The sequence below is a fragment of the Notolabrus celidotus genome, chromosome 14 (genome assembly GCF_009762535.1).
Source record: "Notolabrus celidotus isolate fNotCel1 chromosome 14, fNotCel1.pri, whole genome shotgun sequence".
In the NCBI taxonomy this organism is placed as follows: Eukaryota; Metazoa; Chordata; class Actinopteri; order Labriformes; family Labridae; genus Notolabrus; species Notolabrus celidotus.
The window spans coordinates 13,216,772-13,235,458 of NC_048285.1; the positions used below are offsets into that span (position 1 = coordinate 13,216,772).

Here is an 18,687-nt window from a genome sequence, read left to right on the forward strand (position 1 = left end):
GTGATTGTGGATCGTGGAGTTACCCCAGGGGCATGTTCTGTGAGGAGGTCACAGTTCAACTAGGCCTGGCCTGGTTAAGAGCTGCTCGCCTGGAAACTGAGGGGGCTCTTCTGCCCTGAGGGTCCCTGACTGTGTGTGTGTGTAGAGCTGAGTCAACGACAGGTGCGGGTGTAACGGGGGTGAATTCAGAGGGGGATGAACAAGTGATCAATTTCAAATGAGCTTTGTAATAATGTTTATATTACTCGAGGGTGGACGCGTTAGGATGAAGATACATGGACGCTTTTTAAAGCTGATGGAGACAACGCTGCCTCCAGCTCTGATGGGGAGATGAGGAGCCTTTAGTCTGGAAAGCCCAGAGGAAGCTGAGAGTGTAATGTGCTGTGATCAAACTGATGACCTTTATATTTACATTTGTTTGCCTCATTAATATCAATTTTATACTAAAGGGTGAGCTAGAAACAAAAAATGTGTTCTATCTAAGAATTAAGGGAACATGACGATGCTTAAAAGGTGATATTTAAAATGCAAAAAATAATCTGTTCAGCACAATATTGTAGTAGCCGGATTTTTGCCTCCATATTTACAAAAAAAATTGTATATGAGGGGTGCCGGTGGCCTAGCGGTCTTAGCGTCCCACATATAGAGGCTATAGTCCTTGTTGCGGGGGTCGCCGGGTCGATTCTTGGCCGTGACCATTTCCTGCATGTCTTCCCTCACTCTCTACTCTCCACATTTCCTGTCTCTCTTCAGCTATCCTACCAAATAAAGGCAAAAAGCCCCAAAAATAAAACTTAAAAAATTAAGTTTGCATTTAAAAAAAAACAATTTATATGAAAAATTGAGTTCTTCTTTTGTACAACACCAATTCAAAACTTGGCCTTTAACAGACCACATAAACACACTAGATCGATAACATAACCTCCTTGGCAGAGAGGAGTAACTTTCGATGAAGTGTCTCAGACAAACACATTGTGTTGAGTCACTGGTCGACACACAGTTGAGGTTTGTCAGTTTGTTTCAGCTTCATTGAGACAAGGCGCCTAAAAAATCTTCTGCACCTCTTCCTCTCATTCTCAGAGGTAAATGGAGCATCTCATTGAAATAAAATCAGAGCAGGAACATGAAGCTAATGGATTGCACTTATCCAGTGTTATTGTCTTCAAACCACTTAAAGTGATTACTACCACAGGTCAGCATTCACCCTTTCTCACAAACACTTGTACACTCATGGCAAAGGAGGCTATGCAGAGTAACAGGCTGCTCATTAGAATCTAATCTTATAACAACCGAGCGTATACTCCATGGCTGTGCCTTCTGGAGCAATATTTGGGCGTTGAGAGTTTTGCCCAAGAACACTTCTTCCACCACAAGCTACAGCTGAATGTGATAAACTGATCCTTTTCACACTATTTGGTATTCGTTAGGGATGCACTGAAATGAAATTCTTGTCCGAAAACTGAAAATGAGGAAACCAAGGCCGAAAACCGAAAACACCGAAATAAATGATTATGCCAATTATTAGTACCATTGCATTTATGTCTATAGTAAAATCAAGGCAAGCGGGTTCTCCGCATCCATCGCGGCCTGGATCATTTCTCGTGCGCGCTGCTTTATTCCCACATCCAAGTAATGATCTTTATAATGCGGATCAAGTACAGTCACGATGAAGTGCAAAAGATACGAATAGATCTCAGTGAAACGTGTGCTGACAGACTCTAAGAGTGTTCTTTTCATTGTTTTCACTCCGTGGTCTGTCTCAACCTCTTTGCTTAGAAGACGCTTTAGTGCTGCAGTTAAAGGAAGAATGGATGCAGACATGTTGGCCCTCATCCAGACAAGTGCGCACTGGCCGCGTTTTTTGCTTGCATCATCACAACATTCTGTTTCAGCGATAAAAGTCTTTCCATGGGCCGAATTTTCAGTGCATCCCTAGTATTCATATAAGACTCAACTCATACTACTGTGGTGTAAAACAAGGGTTTAGGGATGAGGTGTGGATGGGTTGGTTTGAGACGTACCAGCCTCAAGCAGCATGCGAACCGTGTGTGGATCATCAGCCAGTGTGGCGTAGTGAAGCGCTGTGCAACCACGGAAACCAGCCCTGCTGCTGAGCCTGCTGCTGAATTCGTCCTCTCTGGATACGAGGACTGTGAGGAGGGACAAAGGGCAAAAAAATGTGGACATGGTTAATTTCAAAAAGACTTCTGATACAAGCAATGATGAAAAAATAAAACAAGGGGTAACTGTATCCTCTAGTTGTGTCTATCTGATACTTCTGTGTTTCTTTGTTTGAAGCCAGCCAGCCAAGAAAGATGGCTGACCAATGGGAGCACATCTGAGCTCTTAGGTTTTGTATGTACAGAGAACTTTTTCCCTGTTCTCGTCACCAATCTCTGTAAAAAAAATATGTAAACACATACGGTCGAGCGGTGGTATACTTTTGGAGTGTCATGAGATACATATTGTTGTGATTTTGCTCTCTAAATATAGAAACTGATAACCAGTACTCAGCGGGTCTGACTGAACATGAGTGATGAATTTGGAACATTTTCACCAGGCCTGATATCTGGCAGAACTTTGTCTAATCTGTTTACAGTGAGTGTTTAGGCTTCATAACATGTTGTTATGATAAAACAGCAGACTACATGATTGTTCCTCCTGTTTCCAGTGTTAGAGCGGTTGTTCATTTCCACAGATTTAAGCTCAACTGTCCAACGCGATAGGAATAATGTGCGTAATGTTGCAGGGTCTTTTTTGCCTTCCTCCCCGCTGATAATAGAGATAGTCTATCATTCTCTCCTTACTTATCTTTTTCATAAGAGCACTCATCTTGTGCCACTCCTCCATCATCCATTTTTATTTTTCCGCCTCCTTCCTCTCCTCCTCCCTACCCATCAATTCCTTTCATCACTCGCACCCTCTTCCTCCCTCCCTCCCTGCTCCCTCCATCCCAATAACTTTGTCTCATCCATTTCCCGACTTCCTCTCCTTCCCTCATCATCCCACCCATTTCCTCCAATCCCTCCCTCCCTCGATCATCCCTTTGCAACATCCAAATCTTCTTCCTTCTGCTCCATCTTTAACTTCTCCCATACTCCATCTATTGCTCCTCTTTCTCTTGGTCTCGCTTTCTTTCACTGCCTTCCTCCTTTCATTCTCCCTACCTTCATCAGTCTTTCCCTTCCTCTATCCATCCCACTCTTTTTTTCTCTCGCAGTCTTTCTCTGCAGTGTGTGTGTGTGTGTGTGTGTGTGTGTGTGTGTGTGTGTGTGTGTGTGTGTGTGTGTGTGTGTGTGTGTGTGTGTGTGTGTGTGTGAGAGAGAGAGAGAGCGAGAGAGAGAGAGACAGGGCGGGATAATCATAGCTAACCCAATAAAGCGTCGCACAGGCCCCCCTAGCCCATCCATCAGTGTGCGTCTGGGAAACACTTCCCAACGCTACGCCGGCCCCACGTGGACCCAAACCTGACAGCCATATAAATGTCTGCAATATACATATCCCATATAAATATGTCGGCAGAAACCCAACACAGACTGGGGGGGTTGAAGAAGTGTGTCTGTGTGTGTGTGTGTCTGTGCCATCTTATCTTTGTGTGCGCAGCTCTGAAGAAAAACAAATAAAACACAGACTTATTGTCTTAGAACATAAGAAATGAATAACAGAAAGATGAAACATGTACATATATGCAAATTTTTATGCAAATTATAATGTCTCATAATATTTGGTTCAACACTTAGGATTCATATGAGTAATATAGTAACCACACACAGATACAGTCACACACACACAGATACAGTCACACACACACACACACACACACACACACACACGCACACGCACGCACAGATGTGATGTGTTTTTTCTTTTTCACTCACCTTCCAGTGAGTGGATGCCTTTCTCCCGAGAGGTGTCGTAAACATTGTTGAAGTGATCTCCAGCGTTCGGGTCGGCACCGGCTTCGAGCAGAACCTTCACCACACTGGAACGCAACAGAAGACACACAGCTGAGTACATGTGAAATAACTCGTGACAACATGTATCATACTTATCTGCACATGCTCACAGCCGTGTCTTTCCACTGTTAGGAAGTTGCAGTACCACGGCTTTAATAAATTACTAGGACTACAGGTCAGAGTTATGACTTACTTTATTAATCTTCTATCACAACATGTAATTCTTTTTTGTCCAACGATTTCATAAGAATTTAAGGTTACATAAACTTCAAATCTCTACAAACTTTTCATGCCTTAAAAGTACATGTTCATTGCTTAACCCTAATAAAGACTTACTGATCCCTAAAAACACACCTGAGCAAATGTGCCTAAATATGAGTCGGTCTACAGGACAAAGAAAGGAGATGTGATTTGGGACTGGAGCAGGACTTACTTCCTCCACAACATTGAATACAACTTTTTGACAAAGTCAGTCTCATACTCAAATTCTTTAGATTTGTCTTAAAACCAACCACGGTGTACAAAGATATAAATGCTGATATCAAAAATCACCCTTTCACCTGATTCACCTCCATTTCTAACAGACCCCACATTGACATCCTTCAATAGCCTCTCTCGTATTTCTCCTAAAGTACACGCTTGTCTTCCTCCTAACATGTACATATGTGCACATGGAAGGGGCAAGGGTCGGCCCTGTTTCCGGCGCCACTGGAGGGGAGAGGGGGTCTGTGTGTTTTTGTGTGTTCGTGCAGCCCTTCATTGGAGCGTACAGCCTTATAGAACAAACACGAGAACCTCGGCAACACCACTCACTGTGACCCAGCGGACATTCCAGGTAGCGTCTCTCCGTCTACAGAGTACACTTTACATTTACCACCGTGAACGTGAGCGTTGGCTTTGACATTGAGACACAGACATGCACGCGAACACACACCCACGAACGAGTCAGCTAGTCTGTGATGCTGGAGAGCAAGGGCGAAATGGACGAAAATATGAACCCTGACAGAACTCTTCAGGTTGCTGTTAGACCTGTGGCTGTGTGGGGCAGCCTGGTAGGTGGTGCTTTCCTGCTTCATACTTAAGACTGATGAAGCAAAGACATTATTATTATTAATGACTAACATCATTTTTTTGGCTTCATATTTCATGACTTTTCCTAATTTAATGTTGACAATTGGGAAAACGTAAAATTAAAATGTTCACATGTTCCAATGTCCTGTTAAGAAAATGTACGCATCTGTGCTCCTTGGAGTCAATTTGAACCCAGGCTGTTTTAGCTGTATATAAAATAAGAAATATCAACATTTTACACACATTTGTTTTGGTTGTTTTGGATGATATTGAGTTCACTGTAACCAAGGACACTTCCGCATGTGACTGCAGGAGCTGGGATTGAACCACCAACCTTTAAATTGAGATATATTTCCAGCCACCATGTCTCTAAAGACATTCAATGATGCGTTCTGTGTCATATGTTTTCATAACATAGAAACAAGGCAGGGCTGACGAGAGCAGTTTGATGTTCTGTTTTACAAATAAAGTCCTTCGAAATGCTTTAAATTGTTTTGTATGCTTGAAATATATTTTGTTGACTATTTAGGTAGTCAACAAAGACACAAAGTACCCGACACATAAACCTGGGTAACAATCAGTTTCTGGAGGTTTAAATGGCTGTGGTCAAATTGACCCCAACGATAAAAGATTTTAGTAAATTTGAGGGTAACAGGAGGGTTAGAAGTAAGAAGGTGCAAATTAAATTACAATGGAGCACCTTCACAATTCTGACCACAGAGTCAGTCTGCGTGGGAGGTGTGAAACTAAACAAGATTTATCAATCAAGATTATACTGTAATGATTTTCAGTTCAATTAAAACTGAAAATGTAAATACTGGACAGAGGTATTTCATACTATATTCAAGATAATCAACGTTGAATTGAAACCCAATCCTCTTGTTGCTGTGTTTGGGGTCACTGGAGGAGTGGTGCAGTTATCGGGACAAAAACAGCGGATTCTGGCCTTTGCTTCCCTCCTGACCAGGCGTGCCGTGCTACTCAGATGGAGAGATGCTTCCCCCGCCAACACATGCACAATGGTTGGCAGATATTATGGCTTGCTTAAAGCTAGAGAAAATAAGATTCTCACTCCAACATTCAAATGCACAGTTTATTGAAATTTGGGGACCCTTTCTGAACTCTGTACAAACCTTTAAAACCATGATTCAGATGCAGCTTCATCATCTCTCTCTTTCAGATGTACAACTAGGTCTTTAATGGGACGGGGAAAAGTATTTCACGATACCACTGGCAGTGACAGGGTAGGGATATTTTTATAATTGTTGTTGTTTCTGTTTGTTTATTGTTTTGTTTTTTGTTTACCTTTATATTTTCTTTAACCTAAAAAGCAAAACAGTAACACAAGCTGTTGTTGTATGTCCATGCTTCATTTACTTACCATGTGCAGTTATTAGTTCTTTCCCTTTGCGCATGTCTCTCACTATTCCCATGTAGATCTGACTGCTAACTGCGTTTGGTGTTTATTTATAACATCCTCTAATATCAGTGACTGATCAGCACTGCACTTCATGTATACCCTGTTTGTGTCTCATTAAAAAGATTTTGACTAAAACAGTGAAAATGCCCAATTCCCAAACTCATCTTAACAACAGAGTTCACCCACGGCAATCAAGGCCTTTACGTATGGACGTCCAGCAACACAACCTTTGTGCCGGCTTCACTTATAATTTAAACTGAGTCATATACAGGCCTCTTACATTGTTAGATTATTGATCATGTGACTTTTCTTCAGAGAGAGAGACATGATGAGTGTGTGTTAATGTCACATACACAATCACACCGGCCTGATCCATCCCGCCAGCTTCTGCAGCTCAATTTGTCTCCGTTAATACAATCACTGCTGGTCAAACTGCAGAACTACGATGCCTAAAAAACAATCTCTACTTCAGTCTCTTTAATTTTAACATTGCATATGATGCAGAAAACTATCAAATTATTATGTTGGGAAGCTGAAACTGGAAAATATGTATCCCTTTTATAAGAAACGTTGAAAAATAGTTGATGGTTTATCAAAAAAAGTGATCAACCTGTCTAATAAGTGTTAAGCTCTGAATAGAGTCTTGTGCCATTGTATGTTGTAGATACAGTAAAGGCTCAAGTATGAAACCCAACTGGAACACTCATGCATTGCTTACACAAAAGAAGATGCAGACTAAGCACAAGCGTCTCCTTCGTCTCTGTTAACAAAATTAAAACCAGAGCAGGTTTCGCTCAATAGTGCCATCACTACAGAACATATGTGTTTCTGTGGGAGAGCAAGGCTGAGAACGGCCTGACCAGGTCTTTGTGTCTGACCTTGCTGTGGGGGCATAAAGGACTATCGGGGGGTCCCCTTTTGTTACTGTATCCCTGTGGCAGGGGGGGCCGTGACCCACCGGGGGCTCTCTCCTCACCCTTGCAAGCACTTCTACAAACACATGGGCGCATCCTCCGAGACACATGCAGACACACAGAAACCCAAACTAAGGTTGGTCACACGAGGCTGGGCAGGACTGTGTGAAGAAATGCGACGGGCTGAAAAGGGTTAATGGCATCAGAAAAAGGTAAACAAGGAGGGATAAAGAGAGGAAAACTTCAGAGAGGAAGAGGAGAGGGAGGAGGAGTGGATGAAAAGAGGGAAGTGGAGCTAAAAAGATGAAAGAGGGGGAGATTTAATTACACAGGATAGTGCTAAAACTAATGAGCTCTTGGAACCAGTTTATAGTTTTACTAATCAACTGATGATCAAGTGGCTAACTTTATTTGGGACATTTAGGAGGAGAGTTGCTGCACTAATTTGAGGCCAAACTGAAGGCATGCAGAGGTTAATTAGGTTAAACTCCCATTTTGAAGGACGAGGCCAAAAGCTAAAATTACACACTTCCTAATGTGATCCTGGAAGTATCAGAACACTATTATCCCCAAATTATGAGACTATTGTACTTTCGTAGCTTAACTAAGCAAAATGTGTTTCACGTAAATCCGCTTTTTGCTTTATTGGCATTCTTTTCTCCGTATGTTGGAACTTCTCGTTTTACCTGAAATATAGCAGCTACATCATGTGAACTGGAACCTGTTGATCTCTTCCCCGCCCAAGTTCGTCAACCTTGTTAATAGTTTTAGTTTTAATTAAAGCAATATCTCATGGCAGCCTAGAGATTAAGGCCTTTATCTATTATCTAAAAGTTTGTCTTTAAGTTACCTACATTTGTTCTCCCTGCCATATGAACTAATGTCAACTGTTCACATAGCCGGTGCTGAGGCTGGTGGTTTTGACCTTCCAGCTCGTGCCAGCAGGTGACCGGTGTGACTGCGAGGTGGTGTTAGTTTCCCATCCTTGCCCTGGAGGGGAGACAGGAAACATACGCTTCCGTCTCTCCTGTGCTATAATAGACACCCGAGCTGAACTGACCATCCATGTCTCTGACCACCTGGCCCAGACGCTGGACCTCACTTGACCTCATGTCACCTAGTTCACACCTGGGGTCAGATAGATGCCATGAGGAGAGGCTCGGGGCACTTAAGATGCTTTCTTTTCTTTATCAGCCAATTCATCTGGTTGGTAAAAATGTCATCTTAGTGGCAGCAGTTTGCTTATTATTTTTAAAACTTATTTGCAAATGTTGAAATAGGTACAATTTGGAATGCCAGATGAGAAGGTGATTATTTAGAAATATTGTACACAAAATTATCTCTATGAAACAATATGCAATGATCCTGAAACCAAATGGCTACAGTACAGAGCCTTGAGCCTACTCCAGAGAGTTGGACCTCCTGTTGCTGCTCCTTTAGAACAGGGGTTCCAAAACTTTTCAGCATGGGACTCCAAAAATATAGGTGCCAAAGACTTGCGACCCCCACTGTCCCTCAAAGAGATTTAATGTGGCTTCATTTAGCTGGTCTGCAGAAAATTAGCCTACCTATATGAGCATGTGGCTGTGATTCCTGTGCCGTTATGAATTTACCTTCTGCTACTGATGCTTTTGATAATTAACTGTTCACTAACCCTAAACTTAGGATTCATCTGGCAACAAAGAAAGGCAGAAAACTCATTACATTTTCTATTTTCAAGGGTTTTATTTCAAGGTCAGCTTCTACTTTGTTGATATTTTGTACTATAATGGGTGAAATGTACTTTTTTTTAGATAATTTAAAAAAGAAAACTTTCTGGAAGACATCTCACGACCCCCCATTTTTGTCTCATGACCCCCAGGGTGACCCACACTTTGGGAACCCCTGCTTTAGAATATGCATTAAATACTCTGTAGAACTGTACGGAACAGAAAACGTACCACCATGGGCTAACTATCTTTAGGAGGTATCCCTCCTTACTGGAACTGTACCTGGTAAGGGGGCCTTGTGATGTTTCTAACACATACAGTCTGATACTGTTCAAAAAAAGGTCTGCATGTGAGGAATAGTAAGGTGGTAAAAGGGTTGACAGGCTCTTACTGCAGTTTGGGTTACCCAGCCCATCTCCAGCAGGTCATGCATGTAAACAACCCTTTTCATCTTGTCACACTGCACTGGTGGAAACGCTTTTACATCCTGGCCTAAAAGGAACAGTATAAACGTGTGACAAGCGTCCTTTAAAATATTTGAGCTGCTAAATTTGCCCATTTGACCCAGCACCCCCTGTCACATTTTCAACCATCAAGTTACCAACCATCTTCTTACATGTGCAATACGTTTGTTCTACTCATCTTCTCAGTTCTGTTCTGTACATTGTTTTATACCTAGGCTACAAGTCTGTGCACATTTTTCACTGCACATTTTTCATTTGTAAATTTACTTATTTAGTTGTTTATATACCTCATAAGATATGCTTATTTTTACTTCTTTATTTTAATTGCTAATAACTTTTTTAATAATTGCTATTTTATATGCTCTGGTTTGCTTTATACTGTTTTGCATCTACTTTGCTGCTGTAAAACTTAAATTTCCCCGTTGTGGGACGAATAAAGGATTATCTTATCTTATCTTATATTAAGGTTCAAGGTTCAGTTTGCTGTCGTTCAAACATGTAAAAAACATGAAGGAACAAGAAACTCTACTCAGGTACAGCAGTATTCAACATACTCTTAAATATTGTATATTGATTTGGATCTCTAAAAGGATTTTTTTTTTTTAAAGTAATATTTTTTTGCCTTTATTAGATAGGACAGCTGAAGAGACTATAGCCTCTGTATATGGGGCGCACGCTTGGACCGCTAGACCAATGGTGCCCCGAAATTTATATTTTTCAACACTGTAATATTATAACAGTTACTAATGTGAACAAACTATAACAGTGAACACATGATAAAAACAACCCATAAATGGGGCTTTAAAGTGCCACAGCACCTTTTAGATTTTTAAAAAACCATGATAGAAATAATGATGTACTATTAATGGAAACTGGTTCTGTCTCTAATCTGGATTTGTCACCATCACAGTCATGTTTAAATGTAACAATGTCATGGGAATGTTTCATTGGGAGCTCTTTCTGCTGATTTTCACTATTCAATAAAGCTAATCCACAAACTCATAATCCCACTCCACATCACTCTCTTTGCACATCCAAACTAATCTTCTCTCCTTTCCCCGACGAGCCACTCATCCCTCTGCTTTCCCTCGTTTTGTCCCCCTCTCTTCCATCGTGTCGCTCGGCCGACAGGTTGGAACGGTCAACAGGCGTCACACTCGGCTGAGCGCTCTTTGTGCACGTGAATGCGGCAAGGGAGAGAAGGAGCGATTGTAAGAGAGATGGAGATGGGCATTGTGTGTTAAAGAGTGCAAACAGTGGGCCAGGCCCTGCGCCTCCCTGATTTAGCCCCACATCAAAGCTAAGCACACACACGCCCCCAGAGTCTCACCCTTAATTCTTACACACAGCCCTCTACTCCACCCCTGATTCCATCGCACAGCCGCACCTCGACCCCTAAACACGACAGAGGCTGGACGCTTCACCTTCAAACTGTTCCATCTGAAATTTCACTGAGGCTAAAACTCATAGTTTTCACTTCTGTTACAGGAAGTATAAACATGCTGGGAGGAAGGGAGGGGAGTAATTCAACGATAAGATCCATGCTGACACTCTAGCTACGGGCTAAACCTCCGTCATGACTGATGCTCCCTGTGTTTTCACTTATCGCCTGCAAATAAAGTTGTGGCTGACTGAGTAATAGGCAGTTGGCTTCTAAGATATTTGGTAAACTCCCAATGTCTGTGTGTGTGTGCATTCACACATGCTTCCTCACTTGTGTGTGTGGGTATGAGCGTGTGTGACGGATGTGTGTGAACTGATATTCTGTCTTCCCCGCAGCAGTGACGGCTCACTGGGGGGTTAGAGACGGGATTAAACACAGAGGAGTGTCACTGCCTTGCTGAGTTATAGCACTCATAACACACACACACGCACACACAGGACAAGTGCAGTGACACACACACACACACACACACACACACACACACACACACACACACACACACACACACACACACACACACACACACACACACACACACACACACACACACACACACACACACACACACACAATCAGTGCACAAGGCACAACACAAATACAACCAAATTTATATCCAAAAACACATTAAATGCATAAATATGTGAGAATGATCACTGAGCACAGGTCGTGTTTATCTAAAGACATGAAGGAGCTGTAAAGTCACCACAGAGTGAACGCTGGTGTTTGTACGTGTCTCTGAGGACAAGTCACAGACCAGACAGTGAACACAGAGCGCACCACTACTTATCATTTCATTTATGATGAATCCTACTCTGTTTTCATGACCACTTGATTGATTATTGTGAATCAAATGGAACAGATTCAAGAAAATGCTCATCTGAATGGCGATGAAGTCCAGTCCTTGATATCTCATTTGTTGTCATGTAAAACATTAGTCGTTACCTTTACGTGAAAATGTCATCTAAGATCATCTAATGGATAATGCATTCCAACAATTAATAACTTTAAATCAGTATTTAATACTGTAAAGCAGTGAAAAAAAGAATAATCTGGTAAAAGACGGTCGAGACATTGAGTTGGTATCTACTTTTAAACACTTGGGGATTTTAATTGATAGCAGCTCATCGTTTAAGGAGCAGCATATTCAGTACATTACTGAAAAGCTGAATGTTTAACTCAGATTTTACAACAGAAACAAGTCCAGCTATTTTTTTTACCTATCTTTGATTAATGGTGACGTTTTGTACATGAATGCCTCCCCTCAAAGTCTTCACAGCCTGGACAGTGTACATCATTATTACAGACTGTGGCTTTCTTCCTCATCGTTTTTATATTCCAAAGCCAACTGGACTGCTTTGAGTATACCCGGCTCGTTATTGGTATATCTTTATCTATAAGTGCATTTCGACAAAGAGTTCTGGGGTCTTTTAGCCCCCATAACTACTTTCCCCGGAACTAAAAGGTTCCTGTGCCCCCATTGTTGTCTGCGTTTTGGCTGCAGGCTGAAGTCCCGGGTAGATTGTGCAAATCAGGCCAGTGACGAATTATATAAAAAAAAATTATATCAAATAATATTTTGAAATCTTAATAAAAAACTTAACTAGTATGAATTCCCAGGAACTATCTCTGTGTTTCAACAACTCCACAAACACTGTTACGTTCAACAGAAAGTCCCAGGACCTTTGAAAAGTACTACCCCCCAAGCAAGGGCTTTTCAGGGGGGAGATTATCTACCCCTGAACTAAATTTAGACCCTGGTTCCTCCAGTCGAAACACACATAGTTCAGGGGTTAAGTCCCTATTTCCGGAGTAAAGTTCCTGCGGTGGAAAAACGCCTTATAAAGCCATTTTGGGCAAAATTCAGGACTACTTTTCCTTCTTTTTGATCTCGAAGGATGGAATTCACAACTCTCGTTTGCTGGACATAGTGCAATTTGTTGTTCCCAAAGTCTGAGGTGAGTTGGGAAAGAAAGCTTTTAGATGTTCTGCACCTTTTGCCTGGAAGAATCTACAGTCGGATTTTATATTACAAAACTAAATAATCTTCCTAAATAAAAAATCACAAAGTATATGAATACAAAATAAAGAAGATCAACAATCTAACCTTTGCAAAACACAATACTTAAGTTAGCTTCCAATCCCTACCTTCAGTTGTTAGATATTTCTATTCCACAAACTTTACAATGGAGCAACTGTAACCCTGAGGTTTAACATAAGCTCATTTCATCTATTTTTCATAGTCAAATATCACATTATGCGTCTCACGGACACATAAGGCTCTTAAACAAAAAGTGACCCTGCAGTCCTGATGGAGAAAATAAAAGCCCTGTAAATTGGATTTGGCCCGGCCTTAACCTCGGCCCCTCTCTGTGTCGTGTGTGTTCTGGGGGCCAGGAGGCTAATTTAATTTGTTGGACAAGAGAGAAGGGGGACCGGGTAAAGACCGTCTGTCGCTCTGAAAGTCGCACTTTGCACTTCTGTAGACCTACTGTAACAACTCGAGCGGGGCGACATGGAAGACAGATGCTCACACGCTAACTCCTGCAGACAGCTGCATGATACCAAAAACACTACATTACTGTAACATATGTTCACCAGGGAGGGCTTCTCAGAGCTGGGGAACACATGATTTGTTCACACACACACACACAGACATGCACACACAGACCTGTGCTGTCGGTTCATGGCAGCCACCATGAGAGCGGTCCAACCTAGACGATGCTGGTGATTTGGGTCGACACCTTCTTTCAACAGCCTGATGGGAAGAAGAAACAGCAAGTGGTTATAAATTCAGGTTCCTTTAAACATAAACATGCAGCAGAGGGAGCTTCAAACAGCTTTCCACCAAGTAGTGGTGTAAACATGTTAGTAATAATGCTATTTTGTCACCATCATAAAACATAAAATAGAATTACATTTATTCATAGAAGAAAGCAATATGGCCGGCCAGCTGTTTGTTTGACTGCATCACAGACGTGCCTTGTTAGACACACCAGCATGAGACTGTGATGTCTTTGTCACCATGAGAAGACACACACTGCTCCTTGACCAGTTAATGTGTCTGTGTGTGTGTGTGTGTGTGTGAGCCAGGTGTGTGCAGGGTTTTACTGCCTGAGGGTACGACATCAGGTACTGGAGTGGCACAGTCATTGTAAGTGTGTGCGTGTCCGTCTGTCGTCTCGTGTGCAGAGCAGGCAGACAGTGTGTGTGTTTACAGTCAACAGATTGGCCTCTGTCTGGTCAGCACTCAGCTCTGATGCTCCATGGCTCTGTTTTCACTGCCTGCTCTGCATGTAGCATCAGTGTGAGGAAGATTACTACACGAGCTGCATCATTGCGTCTGTGCAACTTTTACTGTTTTTAACTTTACAAAAAAATTGAGTTAAAAAATACATATTATTTGAGGTTGTGCTTTTCAATTTTCCTAAAGAAAAACATGGTGAAAGTGGCTGGAAGATGAAATGTGTTACATAAGAAGCCAGAGAAGTCAAACTACTAAGTATGAGTGTGCTCACTGAGGTGTGATCTCTACAGAGGTGACAAAAAAAGGCACTTCAAGCCAGTTTGGCTCAAGTTTCCTGTAAAGTCTGACAGTTTGACTAATATATCTAAAATAACTGTACTTTAATAACATTGTGCAGGAAGTGTTCCTCTCCCATTTTGCAGTGAAAAAGAACAGAGCACCAACATAATCTATAAAACCTTTAATGAAACCAGACCCAAAGAACGGGCTTCTTTAAAGGAGGATGAATGAAGAGACAAGCTAGGTGGCAATAAAACTAAATTACATTAGTAATGGACCATTGTGTTCGAAAACTGAAAATGTTGACTCAGAGTCAAAGATATGTTCTAAAGGCAGCTCTGTCTTTAAAAATGCAGGGCCCATGAAACATTACCAGCGGAACCTGCTGTTTTGGATGGAGCATAGATCTCATGTCAGAACCATAGACTGTATAAAATCTGGACGTAGTATCCGTGACGTCACCCATCTGTTCCTGAAGCGCTGTTTGCTAAGCCAATCGGCGGCGGGAGTCATATTGCTGCTGTTGAGTATTTGTGACGTAAAGAGGCAGGCTTTGAGTCTCTTAGCCAACAGCTACAGTGTTCCTGCCTGTCAATCAAGTCAGCTGTGCCTCTCATTGGAAGACTCGTAATCTCAATATCTTCGAAATTGCCAAGTTAGAAAAAAATTCACCCCCCGTACAGTGTGTGCCGATCGAGAAATGAGCTATCCAGACTACACTCGTCTTTTGTACCAGGCTGTAAACATGTTCATTTCTGCTGTAAAGATCAGCTTTTTTGAATTGGTGTGTATGTTGTTTTTGGAATTTCAAGCGGATCCTCGATGAAATGGAGTTTTTAGCATTTCCGCATTGGACCCATATTTTTAGACCGGAGGTTGCCGCTTGGTCAGAACGTGAACTTTGAATACACTTTAGAAAGGGACATTATAGCATATTACTGCACAACTATCTCAAAGTGCAACTGCAGTAAAGTGACTGTATTAAATAAACGGTGGGCACAGTGTGGAATCTGTTCTGGTACATTAACAGTATGAACAATGTGAAAAATATTAAATGACAACTTTCACCACACTTGTAGTGTAACTGCTTTAATCAAGCCTGTATGAAACCAGACCTCTATCCTCTTCACTGCCTCCGAGCAGACACACCCTGACACTCCACCACTTCCACAAACTAAACCAAAGCACTTAACACATCTGGGATCTGCTGACTGGCTGTCTAGCTGACTGACTCTCACCTACACCATCTGCCACAGGGCACAGGTAACCCAAGACAGCAAGTGGAGACACACATGAAACACATGTATGCTGTGCTCATATACAGTGACAAAGTACAGCTTCATCAAACATGAATGCAACTGTAGTTTGACGTTGAGAACATGCCTAAAAGAAAATCAAGACATCACCCGAGCAATGTGTCCATCTGTACTTTGTTTAAGAAAAGGTAGAAATATATTACAAGATTTTTTTTTATTATTTCTATAATTGTTACATCGCCTATTTTTAACTATTCAAGATTAATAATGCAACAGTATTTTGTGGGGCCCTTACTGTTTGGTATACGAGTTTCAGATCAGCACCAATCAAAGGGTGCAATTTGTGAAAACTGATACAAAAGATACATAAAGGCAATGCAATGTGAGAAAATAGATATTACAAAAAAATCAAATAATAATAATAAAGGCAAAAAACATCCAGGTACGATGTTGAAATTGGAGCCATGAGCGGCCGAGTTTGACATCCCTGCAAACACTTGCTTCTGAGAAAAGCCTTCAAATAAACACATGGTTCTCTACTGCCACCTAGTGGTTCTTTACCATATTACAACTACAGGTGATGGAAACAAGTGATGCAGATACCCCTTGCTGTTCTAGAAACTGGCCCATACAGATGCTCTGAGACTGAACTAAGGCTATTGCAAAAGATGTAAAAAGCTTACAGGGAGAAACTCAGATAGAGCTGTATAAACTACAACTCAATATAGGCTGGCAGTGTCATTACACTGCATCACTTTGGAAATAACTTAAGTAAGAACAAGTCATGGTTTCTTTCCTAAATAAAATGATATCAAATGAAGTCTGTGTTAGGATTAGTAAAAGAAAAAAACACAAAATAAACTATAAATTAAGTGTCTGGTAATTTGGTTTTCCATGTAAAAACATCATGATTTATTTAAATATCATGGTCTTAAAATTGATTGGAATTAGCACACTGATAAACATTAAATAACCAAATAACTATATGTATATACTTTAATACTGAGGCACAAGTTCCATCCCAGAAAACATTTTGAGGTATATTTTATCCAGTATGCATTAAACCTTACAGAGGTATTCTGAAACTGTTCAGAAGCCTTATATGATGCTTTAACTTCCAAATGCTTTCTCATCCAAGTAGATCCCTAAGACTACCTCGCTCATAGAGCAAAGGATGCTGCTCCATGTATGATGCAATGATGTACTCAGGAAGGTGATAAAAGTGTAAAGGTTGCTGTATTTAGTGTGTACACTGTATATATTCAGTGTAAAAGCAGACAAGCATTGCATACTGTGGACACAAAATGATCCACTTCATATTTTCTATTTAGATTGTTGTAAGTGTGAGTTAGTGAAGGGGTTCCCAAACTTTTCAGCCCGCGACCCCCAAAATATAGGTGCCAAAGACTCGAGACCCCCACTGTCCTTCAAAGAGATTTAATGTAGCTTCATTTAGCTGGTCTGCAGAAATTAGCTTACCTATATGAGAATATAGCTGTGTTTCCTGTGCTTTAATGAATTAATCTACTGCTACTGATGCTTTTGATAATTAACTGTTCTCTAACCCTAAACTTAGGAGTCATCTGGCAACAAAGAAAGGCAGAAAACTCATTACATTTTCTATTTTCAAGGTTTTATTTCAAGGTATACTACTATTTTTGTCGATATTTTTTACTATAATGGGTAAAATGTACCAATTTTATATAACTTTAAAAAGAAAAACAACATTCTGGAAGACACCTCACAACCCCCCATTTGTGTCTCGCGACCCCCACTTTGGGAACCCCTACGTTAGTGTGTGTGTGAGTATGAGTGGGTTACCTGGCCACATCTTGGGAGTTATTTGTCCTTGCTGCCTCCAGAAGTGAATCGCCTTGTTATTGCAAAAAGAGAAACAAGACATTACATTAGAACAATACCTAAATGTTGTGAACATATATTAGCTCATTAGGTGGGCCTATATCAATGTTTCTTAAAGCTTAACTTAAGTCTGTATTTTTTTTCTCACTGATTTCTCTTTATGAGACTTGTATACTAAAATTAAATGTTCAAAATTGTTGCACTTAGTGTACAATGTTTTCCATACATAAGTCATGACATTAGCATAACTGCAGAAAATGTTTACCTTTATTATCTGAATCTTTCTTCAGGCAGAAGGCCACGGCTGCAGCAGACAGAACACCGACAGAAGCCACTCCTGCTCGGTTGGACCCTCCACCTGTCCCCCGGCTCTCACCTCGCCCCCTCTGCCCGCTCTCCTCCCAGTACTGGTTGTTGTCGTGCCCTCTGCTGGCCAGAGCCGCCCAGGAGCTGCGGCGGTTCTCCAGGTTGGACAGCCATCTAGGGGCGAGGTGATGGTACTGCACAGTCGGGTTCACATTGGTACCACTACCAGCTGTTTCATCAGCTAAAATACCCCTCCCCGAGACCCGTGAGGTGGACACGATGGGGTTGCGGTTGGTCTCCGTGGCTGTCTCTCTGAAGCCCTGACTTGCAGCAGCACCTGCGCTGGTCTTGAGGACTCGACTGCATGGTGACACGCTGCGCGACCTTCGTGCAATTAGCCTGGTGGGAACAGATGATAACATGGCGATAAACTCACCGAAAACACGGCAGGGGTGTGGTTATCGATCTGGCAGTAATTCCAGATAAAACGGGTGTCCTACAGGACGCGGGCACTGCGGTAATACCGATGTAACAGTGTTATATCTCAATTACCAGGTAGCTAATCACAACCGTAGAGACGAAAACAACCGCTTCACCTCATCGTTGCATGGATGTCACTAGAAAGCGCGTTGCATTCTGGGAAATGTTGTTCCTCCTGTAACTCATGTATAAGGCTGACTTCCGTTTTTGGTCGAAAGAAGTTGTTCTGTCATGGGGTCGCAGGATTAAGTACGTTTATTGTATTTCTGCTGCTTTATGGCAAA

The 18,687-nt window shown here is 41.6% G+C and overlaps 1 protein-coding gene across 3 annotated transcripts in view; it reads right to left on the reverse strand.

Annotated features, from left to right (window-relative positions):
* clpb (caseinolytic mitochondrial matrix peptidase chaperone subunit B) overlaps positions 1-18,687 on the reverse strand; it is a 41,262-nt gene that overhangs the window by 20,849 nt on the left and 1,726 nt on the right. The window contains exons 1-6 of one of the 3 annotated variants that reach the window (XM_034700726.1): positions 18,520-18,539; positions 17,883-18,322; positions 17,579-17,630; positions 13,647-13,733; positions 3,879-3,982; positions 2,022-2,150 (exon numbers count right to left, since the gene is read on the reverse strand). In XM_034700726.1, coding sequence (XP_034556617.1) covers positions 2,022-2,150; positions 3,879-3,982; positions 13,647-13,733; positions 17,579-17,630; positions 17,883-18,322; positions 18,520-18,524 — 817 coding nt within the window. In that variant the 5' untranslated portion in view covers positions 18,525-18,539. Of the gene's footprint in view, positions 1-2,021; positions 2,151-3,878; positions 3,983-13,646; positions 13,734-17,578; positions 17,631-17,882; positions 18,671-18,687 lie in introns of those variants that run through there. The other 2 variants (XM_034700724.1, XM_034700725.1) reach the window with 2 other exon arrangements.